The sequence below is a fragment of the Hyalella azteca genome, unplaced genomic scaffold (genome assembly GCF_000764305.2).
Source record: "Hyalella azteca isolate HAZT.00-mixed unplaced genomic scaffold, Hazt_2.0.2 contig17406, whole genome shotgun sequence".
In the NCBI taxonomy this organism is placed as follows: domain Eukaryota; kingdom Metazoa; phylum Arthropoda; class Malacostraca; order Amphipoda; family Hyalellidae; genus Hyalella; species Hyalella azteca.
Window position 1 is genome coordinate 371,404 of NW_025947190.1, and position 18,553 is coordinate 389,956.

Consider the following 18,553-nt stretch of genomic DNA (forward strand, 5'->3'; position numbering starts at 1 on the left):
TATTTGTTTACATCTATCTTAAAATAAATTTATGGGTTAGTAATAACAGTATATATATATATAAGCAATCAAACTAAACATCATTTTTGTACTTGAATATAAATAAAGTGTTGTTGGAATTGTTTTGCCTAATTCCACTTAAAATATAAGCAAATTGCAAACAATTTTGGTTGAAACTCATTCTAAACAAATTGAAAAACATTTTGTACAGTTCGAATTGAGCATAACGGTGCAATGTCTCATTCATGCTATCATCTCACACTTGGGACCTGATGCCAATGGTCATGCTTTGGAAAATTTATTCACCTCTGAACCAAAAAAATTTTAGACGTGCAACAGTAGTCGCGAAGCGGAAATCGTAAAGGAGTGCAATGTAACAATGCAACGGATTGTTACACTGCACTGGCAATCCCGGGTGTCTTGATCTACTGATTGTATTTTCTGATTCTTACGCCGGCTGTGGCTGCAGGTGTACGTGTGCTGATGAGGAAATAACAAAGAAGGAATTCTGCAAAATTTGGATACCCTCGTCACTTCACGCAGTCGTCAGTGCTAGATGGGCCGTTTTCCTGCTAAATTTCCCAAATACGGCCTTTTTAAATGAATTGGCCAGACAAAATTTATTTGGCCGTTTTGTCCGTTTGGGGGCCTTTATATGAAAAATGTAACTTTTGACTTTATTGTAATAATTTTGTCATTCACTTATAATTTATTTTTATCCAAGATGAGTACAGTTACATTTCGACACATAACTGTGTAAACGCTTCGGTTTAAGTGGCAACACTGGCGATGCCACGTAATCCTTGCAACACTTTGGTTGAACCATAGGACTTGTATATCCAGTTGCCGACTCGTATCAATAACGATGGATGGCAGAGCTGACCACAACGCGTATAATCGAGTATAGTTCTCACTTCTAAAGATTAGTAAATTCATTACTCATATCCGAGGTTACAGCGCTGTTTCGCCATACATTCAGCCTTCTATGTGGGAGCACTACACTTTGAATAAATACCGGGTGGGGCAAAGAAAACTTGCTTATATGAAACATTTGTTATAACAAAATTGTTGCATATATACAAATAAATTTCGTGATTGAATAATCAAGAACAGATAAATTTACAATTTGAGAGTTATAGATGATATCATGCAATTGACGTCTGTTATTGTAAATACATTGTTTCAGTCGTGTCCGGAAATTGGTGTCGAGTCTTTCCAGCATCTCAATAAGAATGTTGGCGACGGCTTCACGAGTGTTATTCTTGAGATGGCTCAGGTGGTTGGGTTGGGCATGGTTGAATTAATTCAACCATGGGGTTGGGAATGAAACTTTAATACCTCATGAATGATATCCGTCAAACAGAACGAGCTGATTATAACCCAAGAGCTGATGCATGCTTGCGAACAGATCGTCGGGGAGACCTCAAGATGGATGGCCGCGCGCCGCTTCGATATTCTGCGAAGATATTGTAGCCCTTTATGTAACAAGGTATAAGCCTAACGTTTTGATGCGCGTTGACGTGACCGCGACTCGTAGTTGTATTAAGGGGTCGCGGCACCTAAGGCGGGCTCTTCTTGTGTCGGCCTCCTACTGAAATACATGTGCGTCTCCCTGGTCGTATTTCACTGCCTCGATTCTCGAAGGCTGATACACTTTAACACCATGTTTCTTCACATCTCCAGATTCCCTGAAGTTCTTCACCCACGAAAAGATTGACTGTCGTCCTGGAACACGGCTACGAGGGGCAACATGGAAGTGCCGACGAAATGCACGCTGTGTGGCGATGATTGATTTAGCACAGGGAAAATATGCCTCAACCACAAAAGCACGTTCCACGTTCGTCCATTCCATGACTACTGCAAAGAAAAAGGAAAATAAATTAATGCTGCTCATCATATCAACAAAACTTTACAGTTTGCGCTCTTGATTAAGCCACTCCTTAAAGTTATCGTAGCAATCACATTTCGGGAAGGCTGATTCGAATAAGCAAGTTCCTCTGCCCCACCATATATACTGTAATAATTACTCCACTCTAATTTATGATATCCAATATATTATTTTTCTAGGAATTAAAAAGTTTTGATAAATTTATAGGATCGACTTCTGGTATTTACCTTAGTCTTGCAAGGGCAACACCATCTTTCTACCGCAGAAACCTGTTTAAATTTATTTTCATCTTCTGCTTATAAATATTCTACTTTCAATGCTATTAACTTCGCCACATCATTTAGGTTGCCGACTTTCATACGAAACTATCAATTTTGTTTGCAGCAAAACTGAGTCAAAACTCTAGCGCGATCGAAAAAAAAAAATTATAGGTACGGTAGTCGTAAGGTGACAGTCGTAGTTCAGACTTCAGTCGGTCGCACAAAAGTTTTGAAGGTGTCAAAAGTCGCTGATCGTACACTAGACCTATCTTCTTGAGCTTCTTTTCTTTAGTTGGAATTTATGGGAGCCTCTGAAGACTTGTTCAATGCGGCCCCACGTCAGAACAGTTCAAGGAATTTGACTGAATTTTGTATTAAGGTACAATATTGGGTGTCTTGAAAAAAATTCGAGATTTCTCAATGGCTGAAGGGTTGCAGTTTGAGGAGGATAGTTCCAGAAAGATGACGTAGCAGCCGGCCGAAGCCGACTACTGTCACGGGAGCTCAGCACAAACAACCTCCTGCCTCAACGGTTAGAACAGAACTCCCTTCTTGAGCTTCTTCTTCTTCTTCTTTTGGAGCTGAGGGAGCTCTGGAGACTCGTCCAAGGCAGCTTCTTGAGCTTAAGTTGAAGAAGTTACGTCCACTTAGCAATGTTTGAAAGTACCTGCCAGACCAGTATTATACGGTTTTATTAACGATCGGCAAGCAACGGGCAATTCACTGCAGGCTGGCGGCTTAAGGCATTGACATTAATTCAGATCATACACTTAGTGAAATTGATGCAATTTTTGCTGTCTTAAGGCCTTAAGAGAAAATGCGTGCACTGCATATATGGTTATAACAACCTTAAATTTAAAACTTTCTTATTAATTTTAAATGGAACCGTTTTTCGCCTTTGTTGTGAGCTAAATTTGCCTTTTCTCTTGGCTCCAAGCCTCCATCTAACAATCGTACTACGGACGGGTTGGAGGCGGGCATTTTATTCAGTACAAAGCTCCAGCGTGCTCAGTACCAATGGCAAAATTTTTTTCACCTTTTGTCGGAAGGTGCTGGGTCATACTACATCGGGCTACCTTCCTGTGGGCTGATTGATCTACTTCAATAATTGTGATCTGTCTGATGGCTTGCGGCTGATAATGTAACAGTTAATTTTTATATGTACTTTTTTTACATCAGCAGAATTGTTATAGGCTACGTTCTTGAGGGAAGGGATCCTGAATCATTTCATGATAGTCCATTCGAAACACTGCAGTGGTGTCTCCGCCAGTCATCCCATGTTCAATATGTGGCAAATAAAAACTTATTTACACTGTTTCTTAAAGTCCAATTTATCCGTTTCAACTAATGAGGTTGACCATATACGCCCACTATAGAGGCCATACAGTCATATATACACTATAGTGGCGTCGAGACGAACAGTGCGCAGGGTGGACCAGTGGTTAAATTTCAGAGTACCAAGATTAGTGCAGGGAGGCGCGGGTTCGATCCCAGCTTTGTGCGTCAGTTTCTGGGTCAGAATCGGCAAGAAGGCCGGGCGTTTAAGCAATAAGCACAGCAGACTTGTAGCACTGAGATCAAGACCGTAAAATGCTGTGAATGTTCTGCGATGGCGACAGGCCTACGGCCTACTAAATGCTGAATCCGCTATATTTACTGCCGAAGGTGCAAAACTAGAAAGGCGTTTTGTGATCGAGGCTGTGGTGTTTTTCTTTTTAGTACTGGCTGACTGTAGTCTTGTTAAAGGGCAGGGTGGCCCAGTGGTTACAGTTCAGAGTACCATGAATGATTGGCGCAGAGAGGCGCGGGTTCAATCCCAGCTCTGTGCGCCAGTTTCTGGTCAGAATCCGCGAGGAGGCCGGGCGGTTAGCACAGCAGAATTGTAGCAGTGAGTTGCGAGTTCGAGAACGCAACAAACTGTGAATGTTCTGCGATGTTCAGAATCGGCAACAGGCCTACGGCCTACTAAACGCTGAAACCGCTATTATTATCATTATTATAAGTCTTAACACTCTGTGTCTGCAAAATTTAACAATTTAGCAGACAATGCATATGCAAGAACAACCGTGAATGTAATATATTGCATAACAATTGAGTTGTTGAATTGACATCAAGTCCAGACTATCCAGGTGCAAGAAGACAATTCCCTTCGTAGGGCAATGAACTGCACCTTCAAAACATTGCCATTTTCACAATGCAATATTTGTTGCTTCATTCACGTCAATTAGGCATGCAGCATTGCAGCATGCCTACTGCCTCAGTCAGGCTCAGTGTTAATAATATACGTTTAAAATTTTTCTTTTTAAAGCCAACACTTATAAAGAATCCAGTGTCTCCAATGTTTCAGATGTTCAATGAATTTTTTATTTTATATTCGTATATTAACAAAATTAACTTTTCATTTTTGTAATCTATAAAATTTTGTTTCAAAATTATTTATTCTGTCAATTGATTTATGCATTGCCTCCGACTTCACACAAGTGTGCAAATTTTCAGATCAATTGGACAGGTAAAAGTGTGTCGAATATCAGTTATAAGATTTGTAGATGACAAAATTATTTTTTCGATATTGAAAAATTTATCTTCAAAATTATTTATTTTGTCATTTGATTCATGCATTGTCTCCAACTTTACGCAAGTGTGCAAAATTTCAGATCGATAGAATAAGTAGAAGTGTGTTAAATTTCGATTATAAGATTTGTAGCCGACAGACTGACAGACAAACAAACAAGAAATAGTTCCGACTGAACAAGTTCGTAACATTTATTAAAGAAATTAAGTTTGCTGACGCCTTAACAACGTTTAAACAGTTTGCCGTGTATATTGGTCAATGTCGCGGTAAAAAAAGTTCAGTATCGATTCATCGAGTACATAGATTATTTGTTAATAAGATGAACTTTGAAGAATACAAAAACTGTTTGTTTCGCAATGATGCATCAACGAACTTTGATGGCCTAGGATCCGCACTTGCCATTGTATACATCAACGCACGTTCATGTATCATTTCTAATAATTATATTATCTAAACTCTAAAGGGACGATAGAGCCACTATTGAGTACCGCACCGGGTCTTCTGTGATGAAAAGATGCAGACTCAATCATGTTTGGTTGTGGCAGTTGCCTCGGCTTCTACTTTGAAATCCTGGTAAAGCTTAGACGCAGCACGCGTTTAAAGTTTCAGTTCGTTAAATTTATTCGGGATCTTGAAGTGGCACCTCGAAAGTAGCATTTTAAGTGGCTGCTCTTGTACCTAGAGCTCACGTCATCGGTTATGGTTCAATCATCGTTGATCCTTTTCTTTGGAGTTTGACAATTGGACGGTTATAAATAGCTGCAGTGGATAGATTAGAAGAATACCATCGTGGTGAAACTTTTATAGCGATAGCTACCCGTGGTACTCTGTTACCTTCTTTAAACTATGACGTCACCTAAGTAAACGGTGTTACGAGTTCGTATCCACTTGAAACCGTTGAAACCTATGCAATAGGTTTTGCATTCCTTAGGCAATTTGTCCTATTGTGTTCAAAATCGTATTAATGAAGTTTTTGTACTGATGATGGAGCTGGACTCCGATAAGTTTTCACTGCAGAAAAATGATTTTTTGGCGTTTTATTTGATTTAAATGCTTAGTTCTTATGACAAGTTGCAACGAATCCGTCATTTCCTAATCTAGAGTAGAGTTGACTTTGCATATAAATTTAAAAACAACCCGCACTTTATGCGGGTTGGACACTATGACAATTTGACATTTTGACATTTGACAAAAAACTATGACAATTTGGAATTTTGGAATTTATGCAGAATTTGTCACAAATTTTCATAAAACATCGAACGAGTATAAATGCAATGACCAAACCTTAATTACTGCATTTCTTTTAACAATAATAAATGCTCTGTGAGTCCGACTGAGAAAGTCTAATTCTCAGCTCGGATTTTTTTTTTGTAGAAGGCCGTAGACTGATTTTCGGATAGATAAAACATAGAATAAATTTTTATCTAAATGCATTACCTAAATATTGATCGAAAACAGGGCTAAATAGTTTCCACGCTGATTAAAATGATTTGATGCGCTATACTGATTTTTAAAATGTGTTCTAAATTCATGTAATGAGCACTTTTTGCCCTCATGTGATTGTGCCCTCATTTTGATGGTGACTTCGAATCTTAATTCCGCACCAAAGGATGGGCAACTCAGACGTCGTCCACCGCATGTAGATTGGGTCTCTATAAACAAAATTGGAGCGCTGCCGTAGCCCAAAAATTTGACTCTTAAATCAGCCCAAAAGCCAATGCCAACCCTCTACATGCAATAGAAATAGTTAGTCTAATACCTATGCAGCTGTTCTTACTTGCCTCATCTCGCCACACCAGCTTGAACAAGCAATGCCTCATAGGCTCATCCCACAAACTGATACTACAAACGGATTACGCCCAAGCCCAATAGCTCCTACACCAATGATTTAAGCCCATACCATCACTTCTTACAAATGCCGTAAGCCACAGGGTCCGCAGACCGCACTGGACTGTCACATCACCTTACCCACTTCGCAGGCGTAAGCCCAGCCCTAATGCTCACCAGCATCTTCTACCTCCACACTTACCCCATTCTCTCCACCTTTCCGCGATACCGCGAAGGGGTTAGGTTAGGTTNGCTCACCTTCTTCAGAAGTGTGAAAGCTTTTGCCGGTGAAGGTGTGTTTTACGATTGGTCCATAAAGAAGTGTTGATCGGTTCAAAATGACATAAGAACAGGTTCTTTTGAATAACCTATGGATTGGCAACATGCATGTTGGCTAATTTGCTCTGCAGCATGCTTGCGCACGGGGTGAAGTATGAAAATTATGCTGGTATTGGCAATGCTGGGTTATTTCAGTCATCCCAACAAAATTAGCGGAGCCTCGCATACACGACATTCACCAGATGCAAACGATCAGTCACATGCAGGCTATATCAATCACACAGGTCATTTTTTCATCACAAGAAAACGATCACTTATTTGCCACATGCGACCGATCACTTGTTCGCCACATGCAACTGATCACTTATTCGCCACATGCACACGATTAATTGTTCGCCATCACATACGATTAATTATTCGCCACGGGCAAGCGATCACTTATTCGCCACATGCACACGACTAATTATTCGCCATATACATACGATCAATTATTCGCCACGTGCGAGTGATCACTTATTCGCCATGTGCACATGATTTGTTATTCGCCATATATATACAATTGACTATTTGCCTCCTGCAAACAATCAATTATTCGACGCAATCGATCAATTATTCGATTGATCACCAGTCAATCACATATTTGCCATATTAATATACAAACGTACACGTATAACGATCATTTATCCGTCACTCAGGAACAACAGCAAAAATGCACTGGGAAAAACTGGTAACCCAGTCTGCTTTTCTTACAAGTTTAACTTTGATTACATGGGTATGAAAAAATCTAAAAAAAAAATTTATTTCTGAAAGGGTGACTGTTTTTTTTTTTTGCACTGATTTCATTTTGGGTCACGATAACTTTAATTAATGCCTTGAAAGGGCATTAATTTGAATTGAACTCTCATGTTATATTTAATTAAATTTCTATAGCACTTCACTTCCCACCACAATATTGATGATTTTTTTTATTATTTTTAACGACGTCAATATTTTAATCTCTCCGTTTCCATGTTATGCGATTTATAAAGTGCACATCCAGCACTAGTATTAGTGCGCATCAAAATTTGTTAGAAACAAGAAAATAGCTAAATATTTTTAATCATAAGGTGTTAGACAATAATTTACTAACAATAATCGACGTGTCAAGTGTTCATGGAATGAAATCACGCAGGAAAACAGTGTATAACAGCACCATTGCCTGCCTATTATTTGTTAGAGTGAAATTTTTACGGGAAAATTGTAGCAGAAGTATTTCCGTTCATTTGATTTTGGCGCTGTTAAAAGGCCTTTTTTCGAATGACATTGCCAATCATTATTCATTAAAATTGAGTCCCAGCAATCATTAGACGTCGACTCAACGTCATCGGTCATTAAAGACATTACAACGTAACCAGCCACCAATCGACGATGTTACAGCGTTAGTGGCGCGGTGGGGGTGGACGGATCTGCCTAACTCAGCTAACTGGAGCGCTCTTCTTGTACAGACCGAGGAACTGAGGAAGAATATTGTAAATACAATGTATATATAGTTCCAGTTATACAAGCATATACAGTATTATATACAAGCATTGTACTATAGTTCCAGTTGCAGCTTGTATAGTAAAATCCAGTTGCAGCTTGTAGCGTAGCTAAATGTTTCCCCCACGGCCCCACTTAACCAATCTGGAATATTGGGCAGAATGCAGAAGTTTCCTAAAATTGTAGAGAAAAACAATTGTTTACCAGATGATTTAAAAATATTGCAGGTTAAAATAGGCAATTTGGCTCATTTTTCATTTAAGAAATTGGAAGCAAATAAGATGGGTAGGCCTACCGTAAAATGGGGTAACTTTGACCACTTTTTTTTTCAAAATGATGCCATTTTTTTACTAGATAAGTTAAACTTAAATTGAAACATGCAAAATACAGGTCTATACTCAAGCTTTACTCACCATAAATTGCTGGCTGAGGCTCCTGCCTTCCATAGTTTTGATGTAATTTAAAAAAAAGTGATGGTCTTTGTTACCCCAGCTCATGGGGTTTCCTTGACCGGGTGGTAAAATCAATTTTATTTTTTAGTAAAATAACTCCAAATAACACCAGGTTGTGGTGCATTGTAGTAGAACTCTTCTAGTTACATATGCAAAAGACAAATTTTAGGAAAGTGTCATAGTTTGCAAATGGGGGGCACCGCCCCGGCCCCAAATGGGCAAAATGTGACCATCTAATGGCAGCCGTGACAGGGTAACATAGACCGGTTTGGAAATTAAGTTAAAATGACCATATATAAGACTCTGTAGAGTCTGAAACATAAAGAAAAAAAACATTAATAGGTGTATCAAATAGTCAAACATAAAATATGTTATATAGGTACCTATGGTAATTTTAACTTAATTTCCAAGCCGGTCAATGTTACCCCATCACGGCTGCCATTAGGTGGTCAAAGTTACCCCATTGGGGGGTGGTGCCCTCCATTTGCAAACCATGACACTTTTCTAAAATTTGTCTTTTGCATATGTAACTAGAAGAGTTCTACTACAATGCATCAAAACCTGGAGTTATTTTACCAAAAAATAAAAAAAAATTTGAGGGGGTACTCCGACAGGCTTTAAATAATAGCTCTTTTTTCGTGGGTCACATTTTAAATTTTTTAACCTATTAGATATGCAAACTTTTTAAATCTTTCTATTGTGTTACGTAGCCTCAGTATTAGGCCTTTGATGGCCATTGACAAAATTTTTCTATGTTGAATCGTTTTTGAGTTTTGGGGGTTTTTGTTAAAAAAACAAAAAGTGGTCAAAGTTACCCCGCCGGTCAAAGTAACCCCATTTTACAGTAATTCTAAATAGGTAGGTAAATTCTATAATATATAATATATTGTCTTATATTATATATTATAGTGTCTAATAATAATATATATTATTATTATTAGGTGGCAGGATTTACTTGTTTACACACATGCGATTGATGACCAGAGAATTTGTTAGTTTATATTATCACTATCAGGGAGTGGAAGTTTTCAGATGACGGTAGATGAAAAGGCAAGTTTCAGGAAGTAGTTTTTCTTTATTAATGACATTTTGAATGCAACAAACATTCATTTTCAAGTCAGAAAACAGATAGCTAGAGTCAAATCTGTAGAGATGAGGGGATCAGCTATCGCTGGTTGGTTGTTGTCACACCACTGCATGATCACAATGCTGGTGAGTACGTTCAGCACAATGCAAGTGACGGTCTGGTTGTAAGCTTGTCTTGCGTGGTTCACCTGCCCTCCAGTTTGAAGGTAGCTAACAAAACCGGCTTGGTGTCTTGATTGTTAGTCCAATCTGTCTGATGTTGTCTAAAACATGAAGAAGTCTACAGCCTTCTTTGAAGCAAAATTCATAAACCACACCAGCCTCTCGGATAACTCCCGCATTTTTTGCAGGGGCCATTGTTGCGTTTAGTTTGGAATTTGACATGGTTGTCAAGAGTGTAACAAAGCTTGTTAAATTCATTGACGATTTTGAGATGAACTTGCTTGTTAATAATGCTTTGAGACCTGGTATGGTAGTGAGCTTGTCTCTGGTGGTAGGAGAAGCGGCAGTTCAATGTCGCAGTTGTCACTCCAAAAACTTCAATGTAATCCATAACGCAAAGAAGTCTACAACCTTCTTTGAAGTAAAATTTATAGAATACACCGGCCTCTTGGAGAACTCTTGCTTTTTTGCAGGAGCCGTTGTTCGGTATAGTCCGGGGTTTGACTTTGTTGCCAAGAGTGTCACGGAGCCAGTCGAATTCATCTAACTAACTAATTCTCTGGTCTTCAATCGCACATGTGTAATATATATATATATATATATTTAATTCATGTTTATTTGTCATTTAGGTGCTATATAGTAAATAATTCCATCATTGGAGGAGCAGAGGCTGAAAAGATATTTTAAAATGGAAGGAAGTTCAGAAACAGCTGCTCAATTTGAAGATGTCTCACTGAAAGACATCAAAACAAATGAAAAAGTCAAAATTTACCCAACATTTGAAAGTATGGGTTTGAAGAAAGAAATCCTACAGGGAATATATGCTTATGGTGAGTATAATAAAATTAATATGGTAAGAGCCTTAGTTAACTAGAACATGCAAGATGTGGCTTCAAAAATAAGTTTTCCCTACTGCATGTTTGCAGAATCATACACTTGCTATTAGTTGATACATGATGTGTTAGAATTTTTAACATATTTGCATTTGATAACAATCCAAGATTTGAAGAACACTTCCAAGTTTGAGTGACAATTTTTGTCACTCACTCTTGTTGATATTGTTGACTAATCTAGCACTTCCAATTTCAAAATTTGTGTTTATTTTCCTCTAGTTCATTATTTTTTCAATTATAATTTTATTTTCATATTACTCATTCTCTGACTTATGCATTTCCATTTATTGCCATTAAACAAGCCATAGAAAAGTACACAAGAGGTCTGACTATTTTTAAATTATATAACCTAATGTTTTCCATATAAGCTGGGGAAAAAATATGGATATAACTTCACAGCTGCTCAATAGTCTTCTGCCAAGCCTGTCTTGTGTCCTCTATTGTATACATGGAATGCAACTCTGATTCATTGTAACTATTGTCCACAACAGGCTCGTAAATTTATGGTTTGTGTAAAACATTGTTTTCATCTATAACTGCAATCTTCATGTTAGATTGATGACTTTGAATCCAAATATATATTTTTTTAAATTTCCATTAACAGCTTTTATTTTTGCAGGATTTAGAAAACCATCTGCTATTCAGCAGCACTGTATAGTGCCTCTGATTGGAGGCTATGACTTGATAGCCCAGGCTCAGTCAGGCACTGGCAAGACAGCCACCTACAGCATAGCTCTACTCCAGGTGCTCAGATCGAGATCAAGAGAAACACAGGCCATTATTTTGTCTCCCACCAGAGAACTAGCATCTCAAATCCAGAAGGTCAGGTTCAAAACACTGTATTCTGAAATTTGCTGCAGGGGGATTAAATTATTTATGACTGCTCATAGAAATATCGTCCGTTACACATTCAAAATACTGCTGATGAAATTCAAGTTAGAATTTACTGTTGTTGACCCTCAAGGGGGACTTCTGATGGTGTCTGTGCTCGTCAGAAGTCCTATGGGATTTCACTCTCCTAGGGAGATTGTTCCTGAGCTCCCCACCGCTGGGCTCACGGTGTCTGACTGCGGGTCTCAGTTGTGTTGTCAAGTTATTATGTAGGTAGGATTCCTTACAATTTCCTTCTCTGTCTCTCTCGTGCAGGCAGCCAACATCCCATGTAAGCGACCTCTTGTTTGAGTGTCTTAGTTTCTGTTGCTTTTCACCTGTCCGTCCTTGTCACTTCGTCTCTTTGAGATGCTAACGCTGTTTCCTTCGAGCCAGCTTCAGCGGGCTGGACAATTGAGACCTTCCGCCTCTTGTGGGCGATGATTAATTTGAGATATTGAATAACTGAGACCTTCCGCCTTGCTGGCGATGCTATATTTTGACCTCCGGTGCAAAATAGCTTAATAGCTGAAGCGCTAGCAAACTATTATACTACCGCTACTACTATTGTTGAGAGGAACACATGCTTATTCTAATTTCAACAAGTTTAGTCTTACTACCTACATAGACCAGTTTTGCAGCTGTTTCACAGCAACACATTTTCAATTATAACCGTTATATATTCTGGAAATATGAGGATGGCAGGGTGCATACCGGTCATGGAAAACCTGGAAAGTCATGGAAATTGATTTTTCATTTTCCAGACCTGGAAAGTCATGGGATTTCATTTCATGTCATGGAAAGTCATGGAACAAAAGGCATTTTGATTTCCCTCAATAAGGTTGATTTTGGTTGGTTACATGGACAGGACCGCAATAAAAACAAGCTTGCAGACAAGAAGGCGAGTGCACTGCAAGTTCTCATTTTCAAGACACGAGTGCCGGACTTCATGCAGGCTGTAGTCTAAAAGCTACTGGACATGAGCCCTATCAGGTATGTCCTTGGTAAGAACCTGAGATGGCCATGGTGCCAAAAGTCATCATCAAGAAGGACTGGAAGGAAGCCCACAAGACATGTTTGAAGAACCGTCTCACTTTGCTTGTTGTTGCCAAGAGATTCCCTAACACAGATGTGGATGGTGTTGTGAGATGAGATGTGCAACTTTAGACATTGAATGGCCCAAATGAGGGCGGATGAATGATCCATCGTGGCCTGGGACTGCTATGTCCCAAACAAATACTAAGGATACTAAGGAATCACAACATTGCAGTGAACTGAATGCACAGTTTCAAGCATTTTCAACTTATAATCAACTGGACACTTTTGGCATGCCATCCTGTCAAAGAGCACCTAAAAGAAGCTCTGGAATGTAGTGCACATGCTCATGCTCCTGTCTCATGGCCAAGCCACGGTTGAAAGAGGGTTTTCATTCAAATAGGAAATCATGACACACAACATGGAAGAGCAAACGGTGGTTGACCTGCATGCTGTGCTTGATCATGTTGCACATGTTAAAAAAAGGTGGTTTTTAAAAGTTTTTTATTTGTTTTATTTCACTATTTTTAGTTTTGTAAAAACCAGAAAAACGTGTTTTTTCTGGTTCATGGCACAATACAAATTAATTCTAGGGTTGGCAAGTGTGGATGTTCAAGAAAAAACTCAATTCCAAACCGTGAATTTTTGGTGTTTTTTTTTTACTTTTTTTTATTTTTTTCAGAAAAAAACTATTTTTTAATTATTATTTCTGATGATCAAATCTTGAATTGTTAGGCAGCATAAACATGCATGCCAAATTTAAATTTACTAGGATGTTTAGAAGTACTCTAAATTAAGGTTTGAATTTTCGATGACAGACGGACATGAAATGAAGTCAAGAAAAACATGGTAAAAAGGCGTACGGAGGAGGGCATCAAGGCGCTTGAGCAAGCAGCAGATGAATATGCAGAAACAATGGATTGAAATGGGGATTCGAAAATTATTGCCAAGTTCAACATCATGAAGCAATCTTTGAAAACAAAGCTTCACACTCTTGAACTGAACATTAAAGAAATAGTTGATGAAATAGCCGCCAGTTGAATTTTAGGATAGTGGTGTTGAAGAGTATTCTGAACTGTATTAACATTATCATGTACAATCCTGTGTGCATTACTCAATATTTGTTGTGACTTGACATTACTGAATTCATAATAATACCAGTGTGGGCTTGATTTTCAGATATGTGTCATTTTTGTTCCTCAGTGTCTGCTTGCTCTATGCATTAATTGCATTTACACATTTACTATTTATCAACTGTAGGAGATGACAGAATATGCACAATTAGTCTTTCAGTAATACTAAACCTGTCTTATATGAGTCTTGGAAAATTATACCTATTGATGGTCATGGAGAGTCATGGAAAAGTCATGGAATTTTTTCTAAATACCAGCATGCACCCTGGGATCAGTGGGATGGACTTATTTATTTCAAGTTTCATATGCTCAAATATGTACAATACATGCATATTATACCTAAATGGTATTATTTCATGTTCTTTTCACTTCTGATTTTCTAGTTTTTGTTGTATTGATTTCATTTGACATCACGGCAAAAATTTAAAGATAGGTAATTAATATTATCTTACTAATGAAAGTGTACAACCAATGTGCAGGTAGTTCAGTCCCTGGGAGACTTTATGTCAGTGCAGTGCCATGCTTGCATTGGAGGCACCAACTCTGCACATGACATCAAGAAGCTCCAGCTTGGCCAGCAGGTTGTTTCTGGCACTCCTGGACGAGTGCTTGACATGATCAAGCGGACTAAACTTAAAACTAAAGCAATTAAGGTAAGCTTATGAATTTTTTCAGGTTGAAGGCTTTAATGAAAAATTTTAAATGGTAAATTGCCTTTCATAGTAATGGTGGTTGCAGATATTGAATGCAGATGTAGAAGGTAAAATGTAATTACAAATTTCTCTACTTGCAGTTGCTGATATTGGATGAGGCTGATGAGATGTTACAACATGGTTTCAAGAAACAAATCTATGGTGTTTACAGATATTTGCCTGCTGAGGTTCAGGTAAGTTCTGCCCTGTAAACAAGTCTTTTTAGAATTATTTGACAATGAAAACTTGGATTTACTCTGAATTTAATTCAATTTATATTTCATCACGAAAGCCTAAGCATTCATAACTGCAGATGAAATCACCATTGGACTTTATGTAATCTTTAGGAAAGTTAAAAAATCTAAAACAAAATGTTTCAAATCAGGTGTCTATAAGTTCAGATGCAGAGTGTTCAGTAGTGCACTATTTCTGTGCAGAATAAAATTAGTAGGTAACCATTTTCAAAATTAGCTATACACTTCCTCTGACACGAATAATACAAAGATGATTTTAACAATGATGAGTGATAATGATTGGTAGTTAATGGTGTTATTAGGTGGCTGTGGTCTCGGCTACTCTGCCGGAAGAAGTGTTGGAAATGACCTCAAACTTCATGGCTGATCCTGTCAAAATTCTTGTGCCAAGGTATGACACTTTTGTTCCTTATTCTACACTATTTTATCTGTTTAGACTTTTTCAGCTCAATAATTGAATGAGTACTTGAAATTTATATATCACAAAACTGACAATACAAAATCTCCACAAGTGTTAGAATTTATATGAAATTTACATCTAAGTGAAGTGTTAAATTTACGTTGATCTGAAATTTTTTGAAAACTTTTCATTATGATCATGTGTGTAGGGATGAGCTCTCACTGGAAGGCATCCAGCAATACACTGTTCCTGTAGAGAAGGAGCATTGGAAATTCGACGCACTCTGTGACATGTATGATAAAATCCTTGTGAAACAAGCCATCATATTCTGCAACTCGCGGAAAAAGGTAATTATGCATTATGGTTACTTACATGCTTATATGCACGCATAGTGGCATAGCAGAGAGTTTTTTGGACTCTCCCTTAAGTTCATTTTTGAGTCCTGTAAGTAGATCAGTAATGCATCATGGATACCAGCATTATCATAGATAAGAAATTGTTGTAAATCTTGAGTAAATGAGGAAATTACAAATTAACTAATTGTAAAAAAATCTGTGGTTTGTCAAAATTAAAACTTTGCATATTATGCACAGTTTTAACTTTGGCAGTAATTTTGTGCAGGAGCTTTTTGAGAAATAATGCTTGTAATTTTTCGTCTTACGGTGACTAAGATACTCAAAGACCCAAAGCTAATACCCCCTGTGTTAAGAAAAAGGTTTAGATCCTATGTCAATATTAAAGGAACTTTTTCTAACGTTTTTGAAAGTCTGGTGTGCGTAAGCAAATGTTATCTGAATGAACGCAAGTTTTATTGTGTGCTGTGATTGATTCTTTTTCAGGTGGATTGGTTGACGAAGAACATGCGTGAAGCGGGCTTCTCTGTGTCGTGTATGCACAGCGAAGTGAAGCAGAAGGAAAGAGACGCCATCATGAAGGAGTTCCGCTCCGGCGTATCCCGTGTGCTCATTACAACCGACATCTGGGCGCGTGGCATTGATGTGCAACAGGTACTTTGATAGAACTAACTACATTCTATCTTAAAATATACTTCCTAATGTTAGATCTAGAGAAATTTGTATTCTCCTCGTTCGCCTGTAGTTTCGAGCAACTGTTGCAGGTATCACACGTGATCAACTACGACCTGCCATCGAACAAGGAGCAATACCTGCACCGCATTGGACGGTCTGGACGTTTTGGTCGTCAGGGCGTCGCTATAAATTTCGTCTGCTCCGAAGACAAGCCATTAATCCGGGCTATTGAGAAACATTATTCTATTAAACTAAAAGATCTTCCCGATCCTGATCGGTAGCTTTATAGGAAAAAACGATTTTGCTACAGTGGGCTGTTTTTATTATCATGTACCTGTATTAATGATGCGGGAAATGGTGCCGGATAACGATTAATATTTTCCCGTGACTGAGACAGAGACTTAAGTAGTTACGTACTTCGTTGTTTTAAAATATCATGAATTGTGCCAATTGCATAGGTTGGTTTCCTGCATTTAGCATTCTTCAAACGATGATGCAACCATAGTCAATTTTGCCGACATTCCCTGCCCTTAAAATTAAGACGCTGGACGTTCATTGCAGGATTAGCTAATGAATAGCAATTGCCGGAACTGGATGAAAGGAGGGCAAAGCGGACCACATCGTAGGACAAATTTCTATAGCAGGTTTTTCACGCATAAGTTTGTCAAATCGAAACCGATTAGAACCAAACAAAAATGGACATATTAATTGACATCACGCTCATTTCAGTATCGACAGAATTTTTTTGTGCGCTTTGATTTTAACTAGCGCATTAAACGCTAAGTTTTAGCAAATTTTCCACGCACAAATTTTTAAAATCGACTTTGACATAATCAACAACGTAGCTATTTACTCGCGCTACAGTTGTTGAATCTTGAATTGCTATACAGGATCTATCCGACCTCAGTTCGCAATTCCGGTGTTTACAGCGAGTTAAAACACTTCTGCTTTGATCTGACTCCAAAAGATCTTGTTATAATAATTAGTCAGTCGTCAAGGATACAAAACTGATTTACACCAATTATTTACTTTATTTCACTCAAAATTTTCAAGCTCCCCAAAAGTTGATCATTGAATTGATTATTGACGTTTGCAACGTTGAAATTTTGCCATCATGAAAATCGATTTCGACTGGAAATAAGAGCTACTTGCGGTAAACTAGCTACGAAAACGCGCTGCACTCGAAAATTTAGAGCTTACAAATAAATATTGGGCTACCAAAATATCGAACATAATTTCGACCGCACCAACCAACTCCAAAATACAAACAAATGAAATCTTACAACAGTCCTGCGTGCGTCGACAATTATTTTTGCCCGCTTCGTTTACACGTGATGCCCTGAACGCGTAGTTGGGCGTGCAAATGGGGCTATAACCAGAGCTGGGCAGCGCTACTTTGAAATGTAGCGGCCGCTACCGCTACATGCTCTAAATGTAGCGGGCGCTGCCGTTACAATTGCTTAAATGTAGCGCCGCTACTGAAAATGTAGCGCGCTACTGCCCACCTCTGGACTAACAACTAACATGTTGACAGAGGTGGGCAGTAGCGCGCTACATGTAGCGGCCGCTACATTTTCAGTAGCGGTAGCGGCTCTACATTTAAGGCAATGTAGCGGTAGCGGTAGCGCCCGCTACATATTTAAGTAGCGATACGAGGTTTTGCCGCTACAGCGCTACCGCTACATTTATAGATAAAGCCTTTAGATTTTACATAAGGGGACCGGCTACCCTCCAACAAAACTTTTTTGTTTACAGACGGATCGTTTTGAAACTTGGTACACATATCATATGTAAAACAGAAATCTGAGACCTTTTTGTTCATGTAAATTTAAAAGAAAATGAAAGAAAACTTGGAATTAATAGAAAACGGCAAATAAGGAGTACTCTAAAAAGTTTATAACTTTTGCAAATCACATGCTACAATGTTGAGACACATATCATTCGATTTGTAACAACAATATCTAGCGACTGTAGAGCCCCGATTTTTGATTTTCCTCGTCGTTTTTTCGCGTTCTTCCCACTTTTTTCTCATTTTTACCCCCCCACCTTCCTCCCCCTCCCATATATAAGTCAAACCATGCACATATTAAAAAAAGGCTTCTAGAGTCGCTAGGTATTGTTTTTACAAATCGAATGGTATGTCTCTCATTGCCGTAGCTTGAAAACTGTTGGAGTTATAATTTTTTTAAGATGGCGCTTTTTGA

The 18,553-nt window shown here is 38.4% G+C and overlaps 1 protein-coding gene across 1 annotated transcript; it reads left to right on the forward strand.

Moving 5' to 3' along the window:
- Positions 1 to 10,669: 10,669 nt before the first annotated feature.
- On the forward strand, positions 10,670 to 16,661 carry LOC108682708 (eukaryotic initiation factor 4A-III). Its single transcript, XM_018171935.2, has 8 exons — positions 10,670 to 10,874; positions 11,557 to 11,759; positions 14,455 to 14,628; positions 14,769 to 14,861; positions 15,224 to 15,312; positions 15,530 to 15,668; positions 16,161 to 16,328; positions 16,439 to 16,661. Exons 1-8 carry the CDS (start codon positions 10,733 to 10,735, stop codon positions 16,628 to 16,630), a joined length of 1,200 nt encoding a protein of 399 aa, XP_018027424.1. The 5' UTR covers positions 10,670 to 10,732; the 3' UTR covers positions 16,631 to 16,661.
- Positions 16,662 to 18,553: the final 1,892 nt, after the last annotated feature.

Bases quoted from the DNA above. Each gene is read 5' to 3' on its own strand.
- LOC108682708 (XM_018171935.2), top strand. From the start codon at position 10,733: ATGGAAGGAAGTTCAGAAACAGCTGCTCAATTTGAAGATGTCTCACTG. The intron at 10,875-11,556 runs GTGAGTATAATA...TTATTTTTGCAG, and splicing joins ACAGGGAATATATGCTTATG to GATTTAGAAAACCATCTGCT. The intron at 14,862-15,223 runs GTAAGTTCTGCC...TGGTGTTATTAG, and splicing joins ATTTGCCTGCTGAGGTTCAG to GTGGCTGTGGTCTCGGCTAC.